We start from the raw sequence: 16,727 nt of genomic DNA, 5'->3' as shown, positions 1-16,727 counted from the left end.
ATACACAATTCAAGGCAATTCGGGCCTTGTCATTAGTTTCAGTACTTGAGAGGGTAGAGGAACAGCCTAGCACACCACTCTCTATAGACCTAGTTCCATCACCACTTACCCCATCCCTTAACTCCACATCAGCCCCCCAGTCATGGTAAGAAGACTCCTTCCGAGATACGATCATCTCATCTTAGCCGTCTGACGTCCATCCGGGATGTAAGCATTCCTTTTCAATGCTTGACTTGTCGGGTTTTCTATTGGAACGCAGGAAGAAGAAAGCATCTGACACGAATGAAGTGGCCGCTATCAAGCGTGGGATTGGTCTTGTCCGTGTACACGGAGGTATATCGGGGTATAATCCCAGTGAAGAGCAAGATCGGCGTATTTCTAGCAGAGGGAGGTGGCTTGCCTCAATTGTACTACTATCGTATCTGCCCCACCTGCACGGTGCAACTGCAGATGATATCCCCCGACCCCTCTCACTCCTACTTAACCCAGCATATCCAGACCTCACATCCAGACCTCACACCCACTCATCCCACCACCACCACCACCACCACCACCACAACAATGCCTCCCCAGCCACTCCCCCAACCCCTCTCCCAAGCCTTAACCCACTGCACCACCCTCTTCACCACCCGCAACCCCCACTCCGCATCGGGGGTCGTTAGCGGTCAATTTGGAACATTGCTGGGAGCATGTAGAGCGGGTGGTCGAGGTGACCAGGAGGTGCTGTGAGGAGGTTCTGGTTATGTAGGTTCTATTTATGAGGGGTACGTGTTTATGGTAGAGAGGAGAGCTGGTGTGGTATGTTGGAGGGGATTAGCTAGGAAGCTAGGATAGAACTGGCTGGGGTGTAGCAAGGGAAGGACTGTAGGGACTGCAGACAGATGTATAGAGTCTTCTGAACTCCGTATCCCGAGCCAGCAGGGAGGTAGGGCTATCACACTCAACCACCTCTCCCTGCCTGAGCACCACCACCCGATCATACCGATCAACATACTGCAGCCGATGCATCACAGCAATCACGGTATGACGTGCAAACTCCCTCTCAATAACCCCGTGCATCAGCTTTTCCGTTTCCCCATCCACACTAACAATGTCAGTACCATACAACATACCCCTAGAAGGACGTACCTGCTCATCGCCTCATCCAGCACCAATACCCGACTGGACATCACCAACGCCCGCGCCAACGCAAGTAACTGTCTTTCTCCCCCGGACCAGTCATGCGCATTTAGCGCGCTGTCGAGACTGGGGATACGGTCTCTAAGTCCGACCTTTTGAAGAGCAGACTCGATCGCTTCGTTGGATGCGCCCCCGTGCGGGTCGAGATTAAACCGTACGGTACCGGGCATGAAGAACGGGTCTTGGGGGATGACCGTGACTCGGGAACGGATATCTTTTGGTTCGAACGATGCTAGATCCCGACCATCGATGGTCACCCGCCCCCCTTGGAAGTCGATCATTCGAAGAAGAGCCATAATGAGGGATGTTTTGCCGCTTCCGGAGGGACCACAGATGGCTAGTTTTTCGCCGGGGGAGACGGTCAGGGAAATATCCTTGAGGACAGGCACCGACGTATCCCTTCTCACATTAGCCATCAGTTATACATGGGAAGGGAGAAATACTTGTATCCCGCCGTAACACCCTCAAACACCACCCTCCCCTCGAACGGCCACTCATATACCGGCGGTACAGGCAACCCAACCCCCTCCGCCGGCGTCTCCTCCTGAAACTTCTGCACACGGGCTACAGCCCCAATCGACGTCTCCAGCTGAGTCCACGATTGCACAGTCCGAACAATCTCCTGATTGAACGATAGAACCATATTCAGCGCGACTCCGATAGCTCCCGCGCTGAATTTCTCTTTCATCGAAGTGGTAATAGCCAGCAATATAACCGCCATAGCGGTAACAACCAAATTCAGAACAAGGTTAAGCCATTGCTGTATGCAAAAGAGCATGTAGAATGGTCGTTGGGAATGGTTGAGTTTCTGTTCGAGGTCTATTTGGAAGACATCCTGCCAGGAAAGCGCACGGATCGTGGAGATCCCTTTGATGGTTTCGGTAAAGTGTGTGTAGAGGGGTGATTTCGCTTCGATGTCGAGAAGACGGACTTGCCGGGAGGTGCGGAGGTAGTAGGATTGGATGAGGATGAAGGTGGTGATGAGGATGGGGAAGGTGGCGGCCATGTATTTGCCCACGGCGCAGAGGATGATTAGTTTGATGACGGTGGAGGAGCCGTCTGGAGGTGTTAATGGGATCAATTGTTGGGGAAAGGGGATTGGGGGGGGGCTTACTTCCGAAGCTGTTGATTAGGCAGATGGGAAGAGTCATGTCGATGAGGTCCATGTCTTGGGTGAAGCGGTTGGTTAGGGTGCCGGTGTCGGTTGCTTGGAAGAAGCTGAATGGGGCGTTGAGGGTTGCGGTGAGGAGGTCGGTGTGGAGTCCTAGCGCTGTTCCGTTGATGGCTTTCATGAAGAGGAGACTATATTGTTAGCTGGGGTGTGGACTTAGGGGGCTGACGTACTAGCAGGCTATGGCAAGACCAGAAGCATTCAGAACTGCAAACACTGTATACAGTCCGAGATAGAACCCAACTCGGCCATTTGGATCTTTCGCGTTGGATTCGGACCACCATTCGATCCACAGAGCTGGTATAATTAGGAATGTTCGAGAACGTTGAGGGATAACACGCACTTGAAAAGTTCTTCAGGAAAGTTGAAACCAGTGAGCAGGTCATAAAGCCAATGGTGACGCGGAGGCCGGCGCTTTTAGCATAGTATCTGTACACGTCCCAGGTGCCATCACGGCGAGAGAAGTCGGGTTTTTGTGTCTGACTATCTTGAACCGTGGTTGTCTGGGCGGTTGTATGCCCCATCCGAGCACCATCCGCACTGATAGCCGCTTCATTCGTATGCAGCAGAGACTTTGCGGCTATATCCGGTGTCCTGGCCAAGATGTCATGATAAGACCCCCTGGCAGTAACGCCCTTGTCGAGGACAATAATCTCATCGGCGTATGGAATCAGAGACTCTGGAAAATGTCAGATGGATCCAGTAAAAGGGTGCTGAGCCATACGAGTATGAGTCGCCAGGATAGCCGAGATCCCTGCTTCACGAAGGTACCCGGTTTGAGCGAACAGCGCGGATGATATGTGGCTGGTGCACTTGGGATCCAGACCGCTAAAGACATCATCGAGCAGGAGAATCGGATGTCTGGAGTAGAGTGCGCGTGCGAGAGCCTGCAGTAATCAGGTTGTCAGAATAGAAGGGTAGGTGATGATGGGTCTGACATACCACTCGTTGCTTTTGACCTCCACTCAGCGAAACCCCATCGCTGCCAGCCATGTGCAAATCGCCACCAGGAATACTCATCAGGTCATCTTCCAGACCACATGCCGAGACACAGAACCCATACCACTTCGAATCGAACTCTGTTCCACCGGTGATGTTGTGGCGGATAGTGTGGTTGACGATCCAGGGCTTCTGGGGACAGTATGCAATATTGGAAAGCGGTGCATTTGTGGTTCCTTGTATTACTGTCTCTCCCAAGATGCTCTCAATAAGCGTCGACTTTCCCGACCCGACGGGCCCGATGATCATGGTAATTCCCCGTTTGATATCCAGATGAAGGTTCTTGAGCACGGGCTCGGTATCAGGTGTCCATGCGATATCCACACCATTGAACGAAACCAAGGCGTCTGACGACTGTGCCCTGGCATGAGTAGTAAGTTCCACAGCTTGAGGTTGAGAACTAAGAATCCCAGTAGAAGAGGATGCTGGTGATTGCTGACCAACAGCAGCCGGCTCCCTTTCTAAATATGTCTCAATCCGCTCAACACTCCCCCCACACTGGGCCAGTTGAGGAACTGCCCGGACAAAAGTCACCAACGGCGACGTCAACAGCGAGATCAACGACAGCGAAGTGAACGCCTGCGAAGCCAACAGAGACCGATCATTCCGAACCACCGAGATGATAGCATATACAGCGAACGTAGCGTACGGCGCAAAGTCAAGCGGAATATTGGCTAATACGTCAGCCTGCATCCACATAGTAAACAGGACTCTTACATAGCACCACCATGGAAATGAATAGCTTGCGAAAGCGGGAAGACGTTTCCAACTCGGCTTTTCGCAGCTTGGTCACCAGATCGAAGAGCACATCTGTCAGACCGAGCATCTTGACGGCTTTCATGTCACTCAGCATGGCTGATGTAACGGCGACTCGTGTTTGGACTTTTTCGACCCACGCTTTCTGGGCACTTCCACTGCGGGAGGAGATTGGACGTGTTCCGAGAATGCAGACTGGAGATGTCAGTTCTTTGGTAGCCCAAGGAGTTTTAAGGACGGTCCACGTACCAACTGTAATGACAGCAGGTACCAGACAGACGAGAAATATCTGACGCTCCAAAAGATACAGAGCCACACCCACCTCTACAATCGACGCCCATGTCTCGTGGATTAATCTCAGGCTATTGCCTATCCGCTCCACATCCGTGCCCATCAACGTAAGCGCCGCCGTGTCTTTCACATCATTGCCCGACAAGCGAGTAGTCTGATGATAAATCATCGAAATCAACCCGGCTCTAACTGTAGTAATCAACCGATACACCTGACGCCAATAGACAGCCGTCGAAATCTGCATTCTTCGTCAGCTCCGTCTCACCAAGCCCAGAGAGTATCTACCGCAATCCCCAAATACACCAGGAAAAAAGCGCCCACTAACGCTTTCCCATACTGCTTAATCTCCGCCGTCGAATCCTTCTCAAAATAATCCACCGCCGAAGTGATCAAAAAAGGCTGACAGAAGGTAAACGCACTCAGCGCCAAACGCGGTACCATACTTGACAGAGTGGGCCACATATAAGCACGAAAGACGGCCTTGAGCAGTCGGCGATTCCCCTTCGATCTTACCCAGGCTTCTTCCAGTTTCTGTCGTGCCGCATCACCTCGCAAATCCTCATCTGGCGGCGGTAAATCCTCTACCGAAAGAATATCAGAGAACCCGGCTCGAAACAACGGCGTCACCCAGACGAAGAAACTGCGGCCCCAGAAGCCAATTACCTGTTCCGTGGTCACGTTCTGGTAAACAGTTCGCAAGATCTTGAGCTTTCGCATGGATTCGAGAAATAGAGCGATCACAGTTAGAATGTAGATCGTGGTAAATAGCCCCCGGCAGATATCTGCTCCTGGGATGAGCCATAGTGTGCGGAGTCGGGGGATGTCGAGGAGGGTCAGGGCGGAGAAATAGACTACAAGTAGATTGGACGGCTCGATGGAGCACTGGTCCTCGATCACGGAGAGGAAGGTTGCGGCTGCGGTGGCGATGATGGTTAGGATGTCGGAGGTGGTGGCGAGTCGCGTGTGCAGGACAGGTGTGCGAAGGTGGTATACAGTGTAGATTATCTGCAGTGTGAAAATGGTGACTAGACAGATCTTCGCATTGAATATATGAATTAGCAGCTACGACATGGGGGGGAGGTTTCATACCGTCTTGTATACAGCCAGTCGGTACGTGGTCACTTTGACCGGGGCTCTTCGCAGCATCTGCAGTCGAGCCGGTAGCAGCAGGGTGAAAAGAGCTGCGGGGAGGATCGCGAAGAAGGCATCTTCGAACAAAAGGGTGAAATCGAATCGGCGGCAATTTGGGTCTACGCGCGGGCCAAAGTAGTTGTCGCTGTTCGCGATACAGGTTGAAGGCATAGTGCTGGATCAGCCCAGCAGTAAGCCATACTGGCAATGAAGAAAGTCGGCAGATGTGGACTTTATACCCCAGATTGGGGAAAAATTGGGCGCTAACGCCGGCATTGGCGTGATTGGTGGTAGATAACCATGTTTAATTAGATTTGCTTCCCTGAGGCTGTGCTGGCGGCCAGTAAGATAGGCTCCTACAAGACACCAATCGATCATCGACATTGGTGTAAAATGTTCGAAAAAAGGGATCGAGAGATAGAACGTAGTCAACCTGGCATAGCAAGTTACGTAGGAAAATCGGAAATCATATGGCTTCCCAACTAGCTGTCGTATAGGCGTAAGGGGTCATCAAAAGGCTAGAAGGGCCTCCCTCGGATCCTTCGGGTGAATCGTCAGCCCTACATTTGCCCTGCAGCAAAGAGCAGCTGTCAGATGAGATTCAAACTTCATCATCCAATCAGTTGCATCTGCGGAGAAAGATCCAGGCCACTTGCGACCACCATCGGACGCTTCACGATATCATGCCCGACTATGGAAGGAAAGAGCTGACCTATTGTAGGGTCAGGGGCCAAGACATCAATGAATACTACAAAGAACGTCAGCAATGATCAAACAGCAAAGAAACGCAAGGAGAACAGTAGTAGAGAGGAATCAATCTCGGATTTACCGGTCGGTAGCTCCGGCGGAAGGTGGAGATGCTTGACGCGTCTCGCGGCCTCGCTCGTGTTCGGAGGAAGGGCTTCGTGATTTGACATCATCGCCACAGAATTGCGACCGCGGGATCCGTCTTGTCCTCCTGGAATCGATCCATTGTGCGATTCTGGATTCCACGGTGCGAGAAGGTCTGATTAGCTAAGCAGACGCCGATTGCGGCATGTGTGCCTGGTGTCCTGGTGGCAACTGGCAAGACATCTCGGTGGGTTCCAGAGGTACCGATCCATCCTCCATCACCCACTACATAGTACTAGACGATGCGTAACACCGAGCTTATAGTTCCTCGTACCGTCGACAAAGAACTAATCTGGCCTGAGGATATCCACCTCCGGCATCATAAGGCGGCCTGTCCATCACGTGACCTCAGCAGGTTCCCAACTGGGTCCAACTGGTCCAACTGGTCCAACTGGTCCAACCCAGGGAAACGCCATCAGCAAAAAGGCCAGGGAACGCCACCGGCACGTGTAAACCCCTTTGGGTGCCAATGAAGTCGGCGGATGAGGTACCTTTCCCAAAGTGCAGTGGATCGGGCTGGACCCGACTGACGTCACGGATCGCCGGGCCGGAGACCCTGACAAAACAAGATTCCCCTTCCGTGCAGCAACGCAGCAGCCCTGACGTGGTCCCGACTCCATCTCGTCATTCCAGCGTCTCGGTCGATTGCTTATAAGAGAATGGTTCGCGCGGGCCACGCTGCTTTCTCTCCCCATCTACTCTCCACTAACTTCCAGCATGGCCGTCGTCTGGGGGTTGGATCTCCATGAGATCCATTGGCGCAAATTCAAGGGCTCTTACATGTTCACCCGGGAATATCATCTCCGTCGCACCAAGATGATTGTATACCAGTTGGCGATGATACTCTGTGTCTGCTCCGAATCCGTGGGAACCGCAGCCTTGTCTGGTGGGTACTCAGGCTCGATATCTGATCCCTGCTAATAGACTATCTGCGATAGACTACCTCGACCAACAAGACGAAATCCAAAGCGGTCATCCAGGGATATCCGTGTACAACAATGACTTCATCGGCGCCGCCTCGTATAATATCTTTGTGGGCATTGCAGTGGCATTCATCTTCGGTGGTGCCTTCTTCTTCGACCTCTTCTGGCCCGAACGTCACGAGAGCCGATCCGTCCGGTTAGCATGGAAGATCTGCGCGGTAGTGGTGTCGGTGATGATGCTGAGCTCGGCTTTGACGATGACGGTAGGCTCATCCGATTTGAAGCTATAGAATAGGATGACTGATGTGACTAGATCGTCACTGCGACCGGCAGTGCCCGGATCGAGGGAACCGATCCGGCAACTGCTCGGGCATTCTGGGAGGATGCATCCAAGAAGCCTTCGCTGAGTATGTGTATCAGATGCCACCTCGTTATCACTGTTAACCGGCCTAGAATATCGAACCAACCCGAGAGCGCTCGCATCGACGGTGCTGGCCTGGCCAGGATGGGTGGGGACGGTCGCGGGGTACGTTTATGCCTTTTCGATCCAGAGCTTCAGCTAACAATCGCAGTACTGTCATTCTCTTCTTGTCGCAGCGACACGATGACCAATTTGGACCCAAGTCTGGCTACGGTCGACGACTGGAAGACGGCGCCGTGGGCGATGGCGACGCCGAGGTCGCGGACAAACGAGTCCCGGGGGAATGAATCATGCCGACATTGTGTGTGATTATGTGCCGAATTGTGATGTGCAATCAGATATGACTTGTACTTTTATGAGCGAAGTGTATAATGACTTTTAATGTTCTGTTAATAGAGATAGACAGTGAGCCAATAGTTCCTGGTACGGACCTATTCTGGCTTCCTTTTCAGACACTCCAAAGACAGCTGTATCTCCACGAGGCCAATCTGCGGGGAGCAGAGTTCTCTAGATATGGAAACGGCCATCCACGGTTGAATCCGATATGCGCAATCATTACCCGATCATGAGGATTGCGGTTCCATGGATTTCCAATCTTTCTCCTTTCCACCTCGGTACCCCTCCCTCCACCACGTAGTGACTCAAAATCCAACAAATAAATTCGAGGCCAAGCGAAGCAGACGATCAAGTGTTCAAGCAACCATATCTTACAGCTTCGTGACTGAGACAATGGCATCAAAGGCGCAGGTCGAGATGGTCGAGAAGATCATCGACTACCGATTCGCATCCAAGGACTACCTCCACCAGGCACTCACAGCCGCTAGGGGCGAAGGGGAGGATCGTGATGACGGCAATAGAGCCCTGGCACAGATCGGGGCTCATTGGTTTGACACCCTCTTGATGATCCTGTTGATGCGTATGGGCGCTAGCAAGGGTGACTCTGCCTCATGACATGGTATGGCACATAATGACTAGCATCAGAGGACAAGGCAAATTTGAGGATTGAATTTACCCGGAAAGACCACTTCACATTTGCTGCCAAACGGACGGGGATCAGTCAGTGCATCAAGTACAGTTCGAAGCCTGGGTCGGAGTCGTCCACCGTCCTGCGATACGCGATCAACGCGATCATAGGGGCAGTCCTTCTGGATACCGCGAGCCACACTATTGGCACAACCCTTGGGGTGATTACTCGGTACGTCTATGCAGTGGCCTGGGCTTCTGCTGACTTCCATGCAGCATTTTCGTACACAACGATCCCCAGATTTCAAATTGGTGTTCTGAACCTATCTGTCAGGCTGTCTCTAAGATCACAAATGCAGCCTTGAAGGAGCTGAGAGTCGAAGAACCGTCAGGTGTTGATTTAGCCGCCATGAGCCATTTTGCACAGCCGGCTCCAGGCCGGTCTATACTGCCGACAGCTGATGTCGAATTGCAGGACAATGACTACACGATGATCGATCCAACCTTTGACAGCCTTTCGGATTTAATGCCTTCAATCACTGAGACAGATCAGATACCTCCTAACCTTGCAACAAGCGTTCACCATCTCAGTGACGCCCAGTTGATCTGCGATGACCCTTTTGTCAACCTCTCTATGTTTGACAGCCAAATGTCCACGGATGGCTTGTCCATTATCCCGGATTACGCTGGAGTTATGACTGCCGAATCATCACTTTCATATTCCACTGATGATCCAATCATCCAGACTCTCCCTCGTCAGGACTCGCCCGCCGTATCCAGTCTTGTTCTATGTTCACCTCGCTTGCCCCGAGCTACGATCGCACCGGAGTCTAACCACCTTCAAGGCAGCCTTAAAAAGAGGGATGAACAGGCCAAGTCCTCGGCAAATACGTCTATTCCTGACTCCACCCTCCGCGAATTTCTCAATAAGGAAAGAATGAAATGCTCTGCGCAACATCTCCCGCCCCCAGAAGAAACATATTTCACCCCCGAAATCCATAACGCCCTCCGGAGCCCAACCCACGAGTCCATCAAGCCCCTTTTACCACTGCTAATTACCATGGGCAGTCCTGATGCAATAGTCTCCCTCCGCGGCATGATTTGCAACATAAGAGCACAGCCCAGCTGCCACTCCTGCCGTCTCCAGGACGGTCTCTCACCAGCTAGAAGATATTCTCTCATCGAGCAGCTCGAACACAGCGCCAGCACCATGCAACTTATGAAATGGTACCACATCTACGAGTTGTTCCGCGAATGTGGTGGCCCAGACACGGTATCCAGCAGTGGCTACGCCAACTCGACTCCAGCCTCGTTTCCAATCGGGCAGAAATGTCTCGGCAATCCGGTCCACCACGGCGACGCCAATGTATCCAAGACCATGATGAAAGACATCTTCCCAGATATGGACCCTAGCACGGACGAATACAAGAAGCAATTTCGGAGAATTCAAAAACTCAGGAAACTTGGTCAGCGACTGCATGCATTAATTGACAAGTTCGGGAAAGGGATTTTAGGACTCATGGTGGGTCGGAGCTCGAGTGGGGGCTTCGATATACCAGTCTCGGATACTATGTAGGTCTGTCTACTGGGATGGTTACACAGCTAACACTTCATTAGGTTGTTCAAACCTACTGAGGGAGCATTCGCCTGTTTTATCTCGCTGCTTGAGTCGTCGCAGGGAGATAGTCTGCGTGCGTTCGGGGATGCTGTCTGGGGGGTACTGCGGCCGGCGTTGTTTGGGACGTTATCTGGGGATGTCTTTGATATAGAGAGACTCGATCCGGAGTATATTCTGAGGCAGGTGAAGGGCTCTCCGGGATTATTGGGGATTATTTGCTAGGGTATTCCTGATGTTACAATTTGAGAGCTGTTCAATCTCATGAAACAATACAATTTGGCCGATAAAGTAAACCATAATATTCTGACAATCCCGACCATAAAGCTGTCATCATATGATAGTCATATATCAATCCATATTCCAAACTTTGTCTGCTAATCTTCAGATGGGACTCCTCCAACCCATTCTATATATGCCACGACCCCTGAGACCAAATCGGTGAATATACCCCACCCCGCAAACACAATACACACAAACGATAACCTAGCCCTCATCGAGGGCTACTTATCCTCCGAGACTTCGTCCCGGTTCATTGTTGAGTGATATACCAAGACAGCTGCCGCACAAGCAGCAGGCTATTCCCAGATACATGAATAAAACAGGCCAATTGTCTAGAAGCCGAGCTATGGAACCTTGCGCTTCGTCTATGTGTCTCTTTTCCTCAGGCTACCGGGGAAGGAAGACTGGCAACTGCATCCCGAATCGATTCCCTCTTTGTATATTCCTCGGCAACCACCATCACCTGCTTGGACATGTAACTGTCCCGAGTGTTAGGTCTGTTTGAGTGGCTTGATCTGGGCAGGGGTCATCCTTATTTTGGGCACTTTAGCCTTGAACTCTAAATAGCTGAACGTTTTGGTTCCTGTTGACGGATCGGCATTTCGATGAGAATGCGCTGCACGGGTGCATATATGTGGGGACATCTCTTTGTCCATTTGGAATAGATACGGCCATGAAGTTCAGCATGTGTTCGGCGTTGACGGCTTTTGGTCAATAAAATAGGTTCGATGGTCATGTGGATTTGAATTCCACGTAGGTATCCACGGTGTGCGTCTGAGTTGGCCTTTCACATCTGGTGGGAGGATAAATATGCCATTTTGTATGGATAGTCCAAGTCATTGCTGAGAAGGTGTTGTAGAAGATAACTGAGATTAGGGTTTGGAGTTTGCCGGCTTTGAAGGGGAGCAGGCAACTTGCGCGGAGGTATAAGGTATGACTTTTTCAGAGCCCTGGGAGGTGTAAATAACATGCTGGAGGGGGTGGAGAAGAAGAAGAGGCGAGGGTGTGTTTCGAGGCTGGAGAAGGGTTGTTCTGAGTTGGTCGAGGGCGAGATTGGGAGGTGGCAAGCAATCTCTCCTGAGATCTTGCGTTTAAGGTTTGATTCTCGTTGAGGATGAACCTGGAGATGATTGGGCTTGCTCTGGTGCCTTGGATTCTGCCTTGACGGTATTGGTAGAGAAGGCCATGTGGTATTTTTCAGTGGCTGCGTGGAACAGGGAGTCAGGGGCAGTGGAGCAAGAGGGATAGTCATCGCCAGAGCTCTCACTCCGCATCCTTTGGGGTGTTTATAGTTGTGAGGTGTAAATGGGGTGCGTGTACGGACCGATATAGTGAAGGGGTTTGGTGGCTGTTCTCTGAAGAGAAACAGGGAAATACCCATATCCATAAATGCCACCCGATATGGAGGTTGTTCTGTTGTGAATGAAGCTCTCGGTAGTGAGACTCCGCCGGTGACTTGCTTATGTTGTAGAGAATGAGCCCAGCCAACTAGCTGTTGTACTGAACGACCATCCCCACTCACATCTTGGTCAAACTCACATCGACTCCAGCACAGCTTGAGGGGGCATCTCAGTCCATGCAACACTCGGTATACCCCAACCCACCCTGTCAGTATATTTAACCTCGGATTCGATTTTGTGTATCGGAAAATAGACCAGCCCCATCCGCAATTCAACAACGCCATGCCTTCCATCCCATTCTGCTGAATCGACTGTGACCTTGACGCTCACAGCTTTGCGCTTTCAATCATCCGAACCTGATCGGGCTTGCTCAACTGCCTTCTGCTGAACTTCAATCTTCCATGCTCAAAAGATCCCACCAAGGAATCGACGAGTCCAAGAAATATACCCATCTTGTTCTCCGCCACAATGACTTCGGCGTTCCGCCTCCCTCTCTAACTTCTCCCGATACCAGCAGGATTCAATAACCAAACATGACTAACCAGAAAGGAACTGCCACTGAGATGCTACCAACCAACCCTTCATTCCAACCAACAACGGGAGGAATATCGTGGTCTTTCTCTTCGGAATGTCCGACACAACGCGACACATATCAGTTCGATAGGCCCATGGCAGACGATGCCTTGGTAATTGCCACGGAAGGAAACTGTAGATAACGAGTTGAAGCGTGGAGTCTTGTGGATCCCGAGTGAGGTGGGCTTTCTTGGAATAGAAATGGTAGGTTATGTGGAGTCCTGGATGAGTCGGTCTGCAACTCGCTGTTTTCAGGTTGTTGGCTATATAGTCGGAGAAGATCGGGCTTATCCAGGGCTCGATGGCTATGGGGTGGTTATATAATTTGGTGACTTCTGTGATGGGAGCTGGGGAGGATAGGTTGATCGAGTTTGAGGTTCTTTATATACTGGAGAAGTGTGGCCTATGTCGCTGATTCTGTGGGATTATTCCTGCTAAAAGCAGGAATCCTCCGGGGAAATATCCGGGTGAACCCTTGATATTCCGACCTGAGAAGACTCTGGTCGATGATAACTGACGAGTCTGGCCATGGATGGCCGGAAGAAGAAGTGTCCCTCTCGCGATGGCTTTAATACCAAAACAGATATAACCTTGTGGCCTTGACACCTGATGCAGAACAGTTGTGCCTGAGACGTGACAGTCAATATCAATGAGGCTTTGAAGGGTATTCATTCATCGTCTCATATACTACAGGCTAAAGTATAAAGTCCCCTTGTTGAGCTTCCTCTTGCTCAGCAAGTTCATTGAACGCCAAATTGAGTGCGTGGTGTTCCTATATATCATCAACACGGCAAGTACTACTCCAATTTATCCACGACCCTATCCCCACGCAGCTAACAAGAGTAAGCTTTTACATCCACACCTACACGAGGCTTATTCTAAACCACAAAGCTTGGTTGAATAGTGAAGCTTAACTCGAGCCAAGATGAGCCAAGGTGTGGCGTGTTCGATTGAGTTCTATCCAAGACACGGATATTGTTAGCCAAGCATTGGCATCGGAGTCAATCCACGTGTGGGGAATCGGGAGATCAGCGTGTTTGGCTATTTTGGGTGTCATGGATTTTACTTTAGAGATTGAATTATCGCATTGGATTGTTGAGTGGCATGCTGCTTCCGGGATGGGTTTGGGGTAGTTGATATGGTGCTTGAAGTTGTGGGAGGAGATGACGGGAGATACCAATGGGGGCTTTGCTAGAGGTCTAAGGTCTGGTCTTGTGCTATGGTTGCTTCTAAGGAGATCGCTGCGTAAGATGCTCCCATTGTGTAAATGCTAGTTGGAATCACTGTGTGAAAGTGGATTGACATATTATCAGACTACAGATAGAGCCGATCGATTAATTAAATACAGTAATACTAAGCACATCACGATTCATGTCTCAGCTCCACATTCAACCATCCAGACATCGAATTTATAAACAAGGAATTAGGGCTAGAAGAAACCTCTATCCAGCGGTAAAGAGATCGCCAAGCGACGGGTATATAATGGGTATGGGTATCACCTTTTCATGCCGATCGGGCAGGTGCGCAATCAAGTGCAGTGTTTTAGTTCAAGGGCTCCGCCTCGGTGACCTTCTCCACGCTCCGGTCCTTAGTCAGGGAGCTGGTGCGGTGGAAGTAGTTGTGCACCGAACCCTCGAGGAGGTCATCCTCCACCAGGGCCAAGTCGACGTCGTCGTCGGCGGCCTTAGTCTCCTCGCTGCGGCGCGCCATGATGTTCTCCCACTCCGCGCGGTACTCCTCGATGCGCTGCTGGTAGTCCAGCTCCGGGTCGTAGTACTTGCCCGCGCCACGGAAGCGTTCCCACACCGACAAGTGCTTGGGGTTGACGGCCACACCGTGGTACTCGTGCTCACGGCCCTCGCGGATGAAGCGCCAGCGGCGCTCCTGCTCCTTGAGGTCGAGACCCGTGGTGTCGGGGAGGAAGAGGTAGGTCAGGGCCATGCCGAACAGACCCCACCAGGGCACGAAGTAGAACTTGGTCTGGGTGTCGATGTAGTTGAAGAGGATACCGGCCAACAGGGCTCCCAGCTTACCACAGGCAGCCGAGATACCGTGGGCAGTGGCACGGATGGGAGTGGGGAAGACCTCACCCGCGACCAGGAAGGTGACGCAGTTGGGGCCGAACTGGTTGAAGAAACTGCCCAAGAAGTACATGGCCTGGAAGGAGTGGATGTGGGCGGCCTCGGTGTAGTACTTGTAGTGGAACGCCGGCACCACGTAGACGATGAAGCAGAGCAAGAAGCCCATGATCTGCATCCACTTGCGGCCATAGAGCTTGTTGTCCACGAAGATGATGGCGGCATAATAGCCGGACAGGGTCACGACACAGTTGATGAAACTCCACTGCCAGGTGACAAAGATGTCCTTGGTGCCGGGGCTGATGACCTTGATGAAATCGCCGGAGAAGAGCTTGGCACCGTAGAAGAAAACGTCGTTGGCGAACCATCCACCTGCGGTGGCGAGGATACGAGGGGTGAAGTACTTGAACGTCAGGCGGAGAGACTCGGTGTCGTAACCAGTGACCGAGGCCCGCTTCTTGGTGGCCGCGAGCTGCTTACTGGCCGCCTTCATGTGGTAGGCACGGTAGTAGATGAGCCAGAAGGTACCGATCATGGGGATGACAAAGGAGATACGGTAGGTCCACTGGGCGTTGGTCTCGCTGATGGGCTCGTGTCCGCTACCGGCGTTGAAGATGAGCAGCAAGATCATGAGGAGGCCCTGGTTGAGGACCTGACCCCAGCCCTGCATGGAGAAGACGCCGACAACCTTGGAGCCACGGTGAAGACGATCCTCCCGGGTGGACAGCTTGCCGGAGCCAACTGCGTTCTCCATACCGCTAGTGGCAGTCATGGGGTACTCACCACCTGAGGAAGCGTTAGTCAATGATGAACTCATCTCTGGGGGGAATTTGAGAGGAACTCACCGACACCAATGCCGTAGATGAAGAGCGACCAGGCATAGCAAATCACCCAGCCGTTTTGGGTGACACCCCAGGCACAGGTCAGCATGACCAACCCGAGGAACATGATCCAGGCATCCTGGAGCAGACCGTAGCGACGGCCGACCCAGTCACCAATGACACCGACGAGAACCTGTCCGATGATGATACCAATGATTTCGAGGTAGGTGATGGCGTTGATCCACTGCTTGTTACAGATCTCGTACTTGTCCCAGCACGCCGTGAAGGATTGTTGGAAGAGGGTGGAGATGTTTCCGATGGAGAGGAGGACGTAACTGGTCATGTCAGAACAATGCACATATCACCACCATGGGGGTGCTTACCCTTCGAGACCGATACCAGCACCGGGGATAATGGTATTGCGGATGTAGCCCATGATAGGGGAAAGGGGATCCGCCTTAATCTCGGCCCAGAGGGCTGACCACTCGCGGGCACGCTCCTTGGATTCGATCGAGGAGACGAACTTGATCCGCTGTCCGATAGGCAGATCGGCCCAGTAGACACCCTCGGGGGTGTAGCTGTCGTCGGGGCGGAGGAGGCGGTCGAAGCCCTCCTTCTCGCTGGGGTTCATCTCGGGGAAGTCCTGCTTGCCGCTCATGTCGGGCCCGTGAGGAGCACGAGGGCCAAAGTCCGCCATTGTAAAAGATCCTCTGGCTGGGATGTTTTGCACAAGAGGAGGAATGGGACTGGCAATGAAGATGAGGGTTGGTGGACTCAAGTTGCAGATGGCAGGCACGCAGGGTCAGCCAGGACAGCGGCGATCCCTCGATTTAAGTATCAGGAAGCGATCGAAAATTCCGTGCAGCCCAGCTGTCGCGGTGTCAGCCTGTCAGCTAACCGATTCATGCATCTCAAATGGCCCTCAGCACGTTGCGCAGGTCTCCGCTGTGGTTGGTCAGTGGGGGGGGGGACGTATCGCAACACGTGGTTGGCGAGAGCTGTCGCGTAGTCATCACACGCGACAGTCGGAGGCGAGGCTAACAGGCCACTGCAGCTGCTAGTCGCCTCGCAGTGGTTTGGTCAATGTAACTGTCCTTAGTGCCTGGAGCGGGTCGATGCGAGAAGGGGGGTGGGGGCAGCCCAGCTGGACAGACTACAGTGAACTAGTAGGTCGTCCTCCGTACTGGTCGCAAACTGGGGTCCTCCGAGCTGGAGATAAGTAACAAGACGGCG

The 16,727-nt window shown here is 52.2% G+C and overlaps 4 protein-coding genes across 4 annotated transcripts; 2 read left to right on the top strand and 2 right to left on the bottom strand.

Annotated features, from left to right (window-relative positions):
* Positions 1 to 825: 825 nt before the first annotated feature.
* On the bottom strand, positions 826 to 5,698 carry BO80DRAFT_467262 (putative multidrug resistance-associated protein; the record flags this gene model as incomplete). Its single annotated transcript, XM_025722839.1, has 12 exons — positions 826 to 1,084; positions 1,129 to 1,578; positions 1,623 to 2,238; positions 2,294 to 2,481; positions 2,524 to 2,647; positions 2,694 to 3,029; positions 3,075 to 3,237; positions 3,293 to 4,023; positions 4,067 to 4,300; positions 4,355 to 4,634; positions 4,682 to 5,431; positions 5,486 to 5,698. 12 exons carry the CDS (start codon positions 5,696 to 5,698, stop codon positions 826 to 828), a joined length of 4,344 nt encoding a protein of 1,447 aa, XP_025572485.1.
* A 1,313-nt stretch (positions 5,699 to 7,011) lies between these two features.
* BO80DRAFT_427650 (uncharacterized protein) lies at positions 7,012 to 8,214 on the top strand. Its single transcript, XM_025720066.1, has 5 exons — positions 7,012 to 7,304; positions 7,357 to 7,604; positions 7,655 to 7,748; positions 7,795 to 7,867; positions 7,914 to 8,214. Exons 1-5 carry the CDS (start codon positions 7,136 to 7,138, stop codon positions 8,047 to 8,049), a joined length of 720 nt encoding a protein of 239 aa, XP_025572484.1. The 5' UTR covers positions 7,012 to 7,135; the 3' UTR covers positions 8,050 to 8,214.
* Positions 8,215 to 8,491: 277 nt separating this feature from the next.
* Positions 8,492 to 10,565, top strand: BO80DRAFT_480584 (uncharacterized protein; the record flags this gene model as incomplete). Its single annotated transcript, XM_025723353.1, has 4 exons — positions 8,492 to 8,696; positions 8,744 to 8,970; positions 9,201 to 10,297; positions 10,343 to 10,565. 4 exons carry the CDS (start codon positions 8,492 to 8,494, stop codon positions 10,563 to 10,565), a joined length of 1,752 nt encoding a protein of 583 aa, XP_025572483.1.
* Positions 10,566 to 14,073: 3,508 nt separating this feature from the next.
* BO80DRAFT_167041 (MFS phosphate transporter) lies at positions 14,074 to 16,390 on the bottom strand. The gene is made up of 3 exons (XM_025713915.1): positions 15,878 to 16,390; positions 15,519 to 15,829; positions 14,074 to 15,459 (listed from the first exon to the last, which is right to left on the bottom strand). Exons 1-3 carry the CDS (start codon positions 16,189 to 16,191, stop codon positions 14,138 to 14,140), a joined length of 1,947 nt encoding a protein of 648 aa, XP_025572482.1. The 5' UTR covers positions 16,192 to 16,390; the 3' UTR covers positions 14,074 to 14,137.
* Positions 16,391 to 16,727: the final 337 nt, after the last annotated feature.

This window comes from Aspergillus ibericus, assembly GCF_003184845.1.
Source record: "Aspergillus ibericus CBS 121593 unplaced genomic scaffold BO80scaffold_38, whole genome shotgun sequence".
Classification (NCBI taxonomy): domain Eukaryota; kingdom Fungi; phylum Ascomycota; class Eurotiomycetes; order Eurotiales; family Aspergillaceae; genus Aspergillus; species Aspergillus ibericus.
Note: the sequence above shows the minus strand (reverse complement) of the source record. Positions and strands in the feature narration are given on the sequence as shown.

Bases quoted from the DNA above. Each gene is read 5' to 3' on its own strand.
- BO80DRAFT_427650 (XM_025720066.1), top strand. From the start codon at position 7,136: ATGGCCGTCGTCTGGGGGTTGGATCTCCATGAGATCCATTGGCGCAAA. The intron at 7,305-7,356 runs GTGGGTACTCAG...TATCTGCGATAG, and splicing joins GGGAACCGCAGCCTTGTCTG to ACTACCTCGACCAACAAGAC. The intron at 7,605-7,654 runs GTAGGCTCATCC...TGATGTGACTAG, and splicing joins GCTCGGCTTTGACGATGACG to ATCGTCACTGCGACCGGCAG.
- BO80DRAFT_167041 (XM_025713915.1), bottom strand. From the start codon at position 16,191: ATGGCGGACTTTGGCCCTCGTGCTCCTCACGGGCCCGACATGAGCGGC. The intron at 15,830-15,877 runs GTAAGCACCCCC...TGACATGACCAG, and splicing joins GCTGGTATCGGTCTCGAAGG to TTACGTCCTCCTCTCCATCG. The intron at 15,460-15,518 runs GTGAGTTCCTCT...ACGCTTCCTCAG, and splicing joins CATCTACGGCATTGGTGTCG to GTGGTGAGTACCCCATGACT.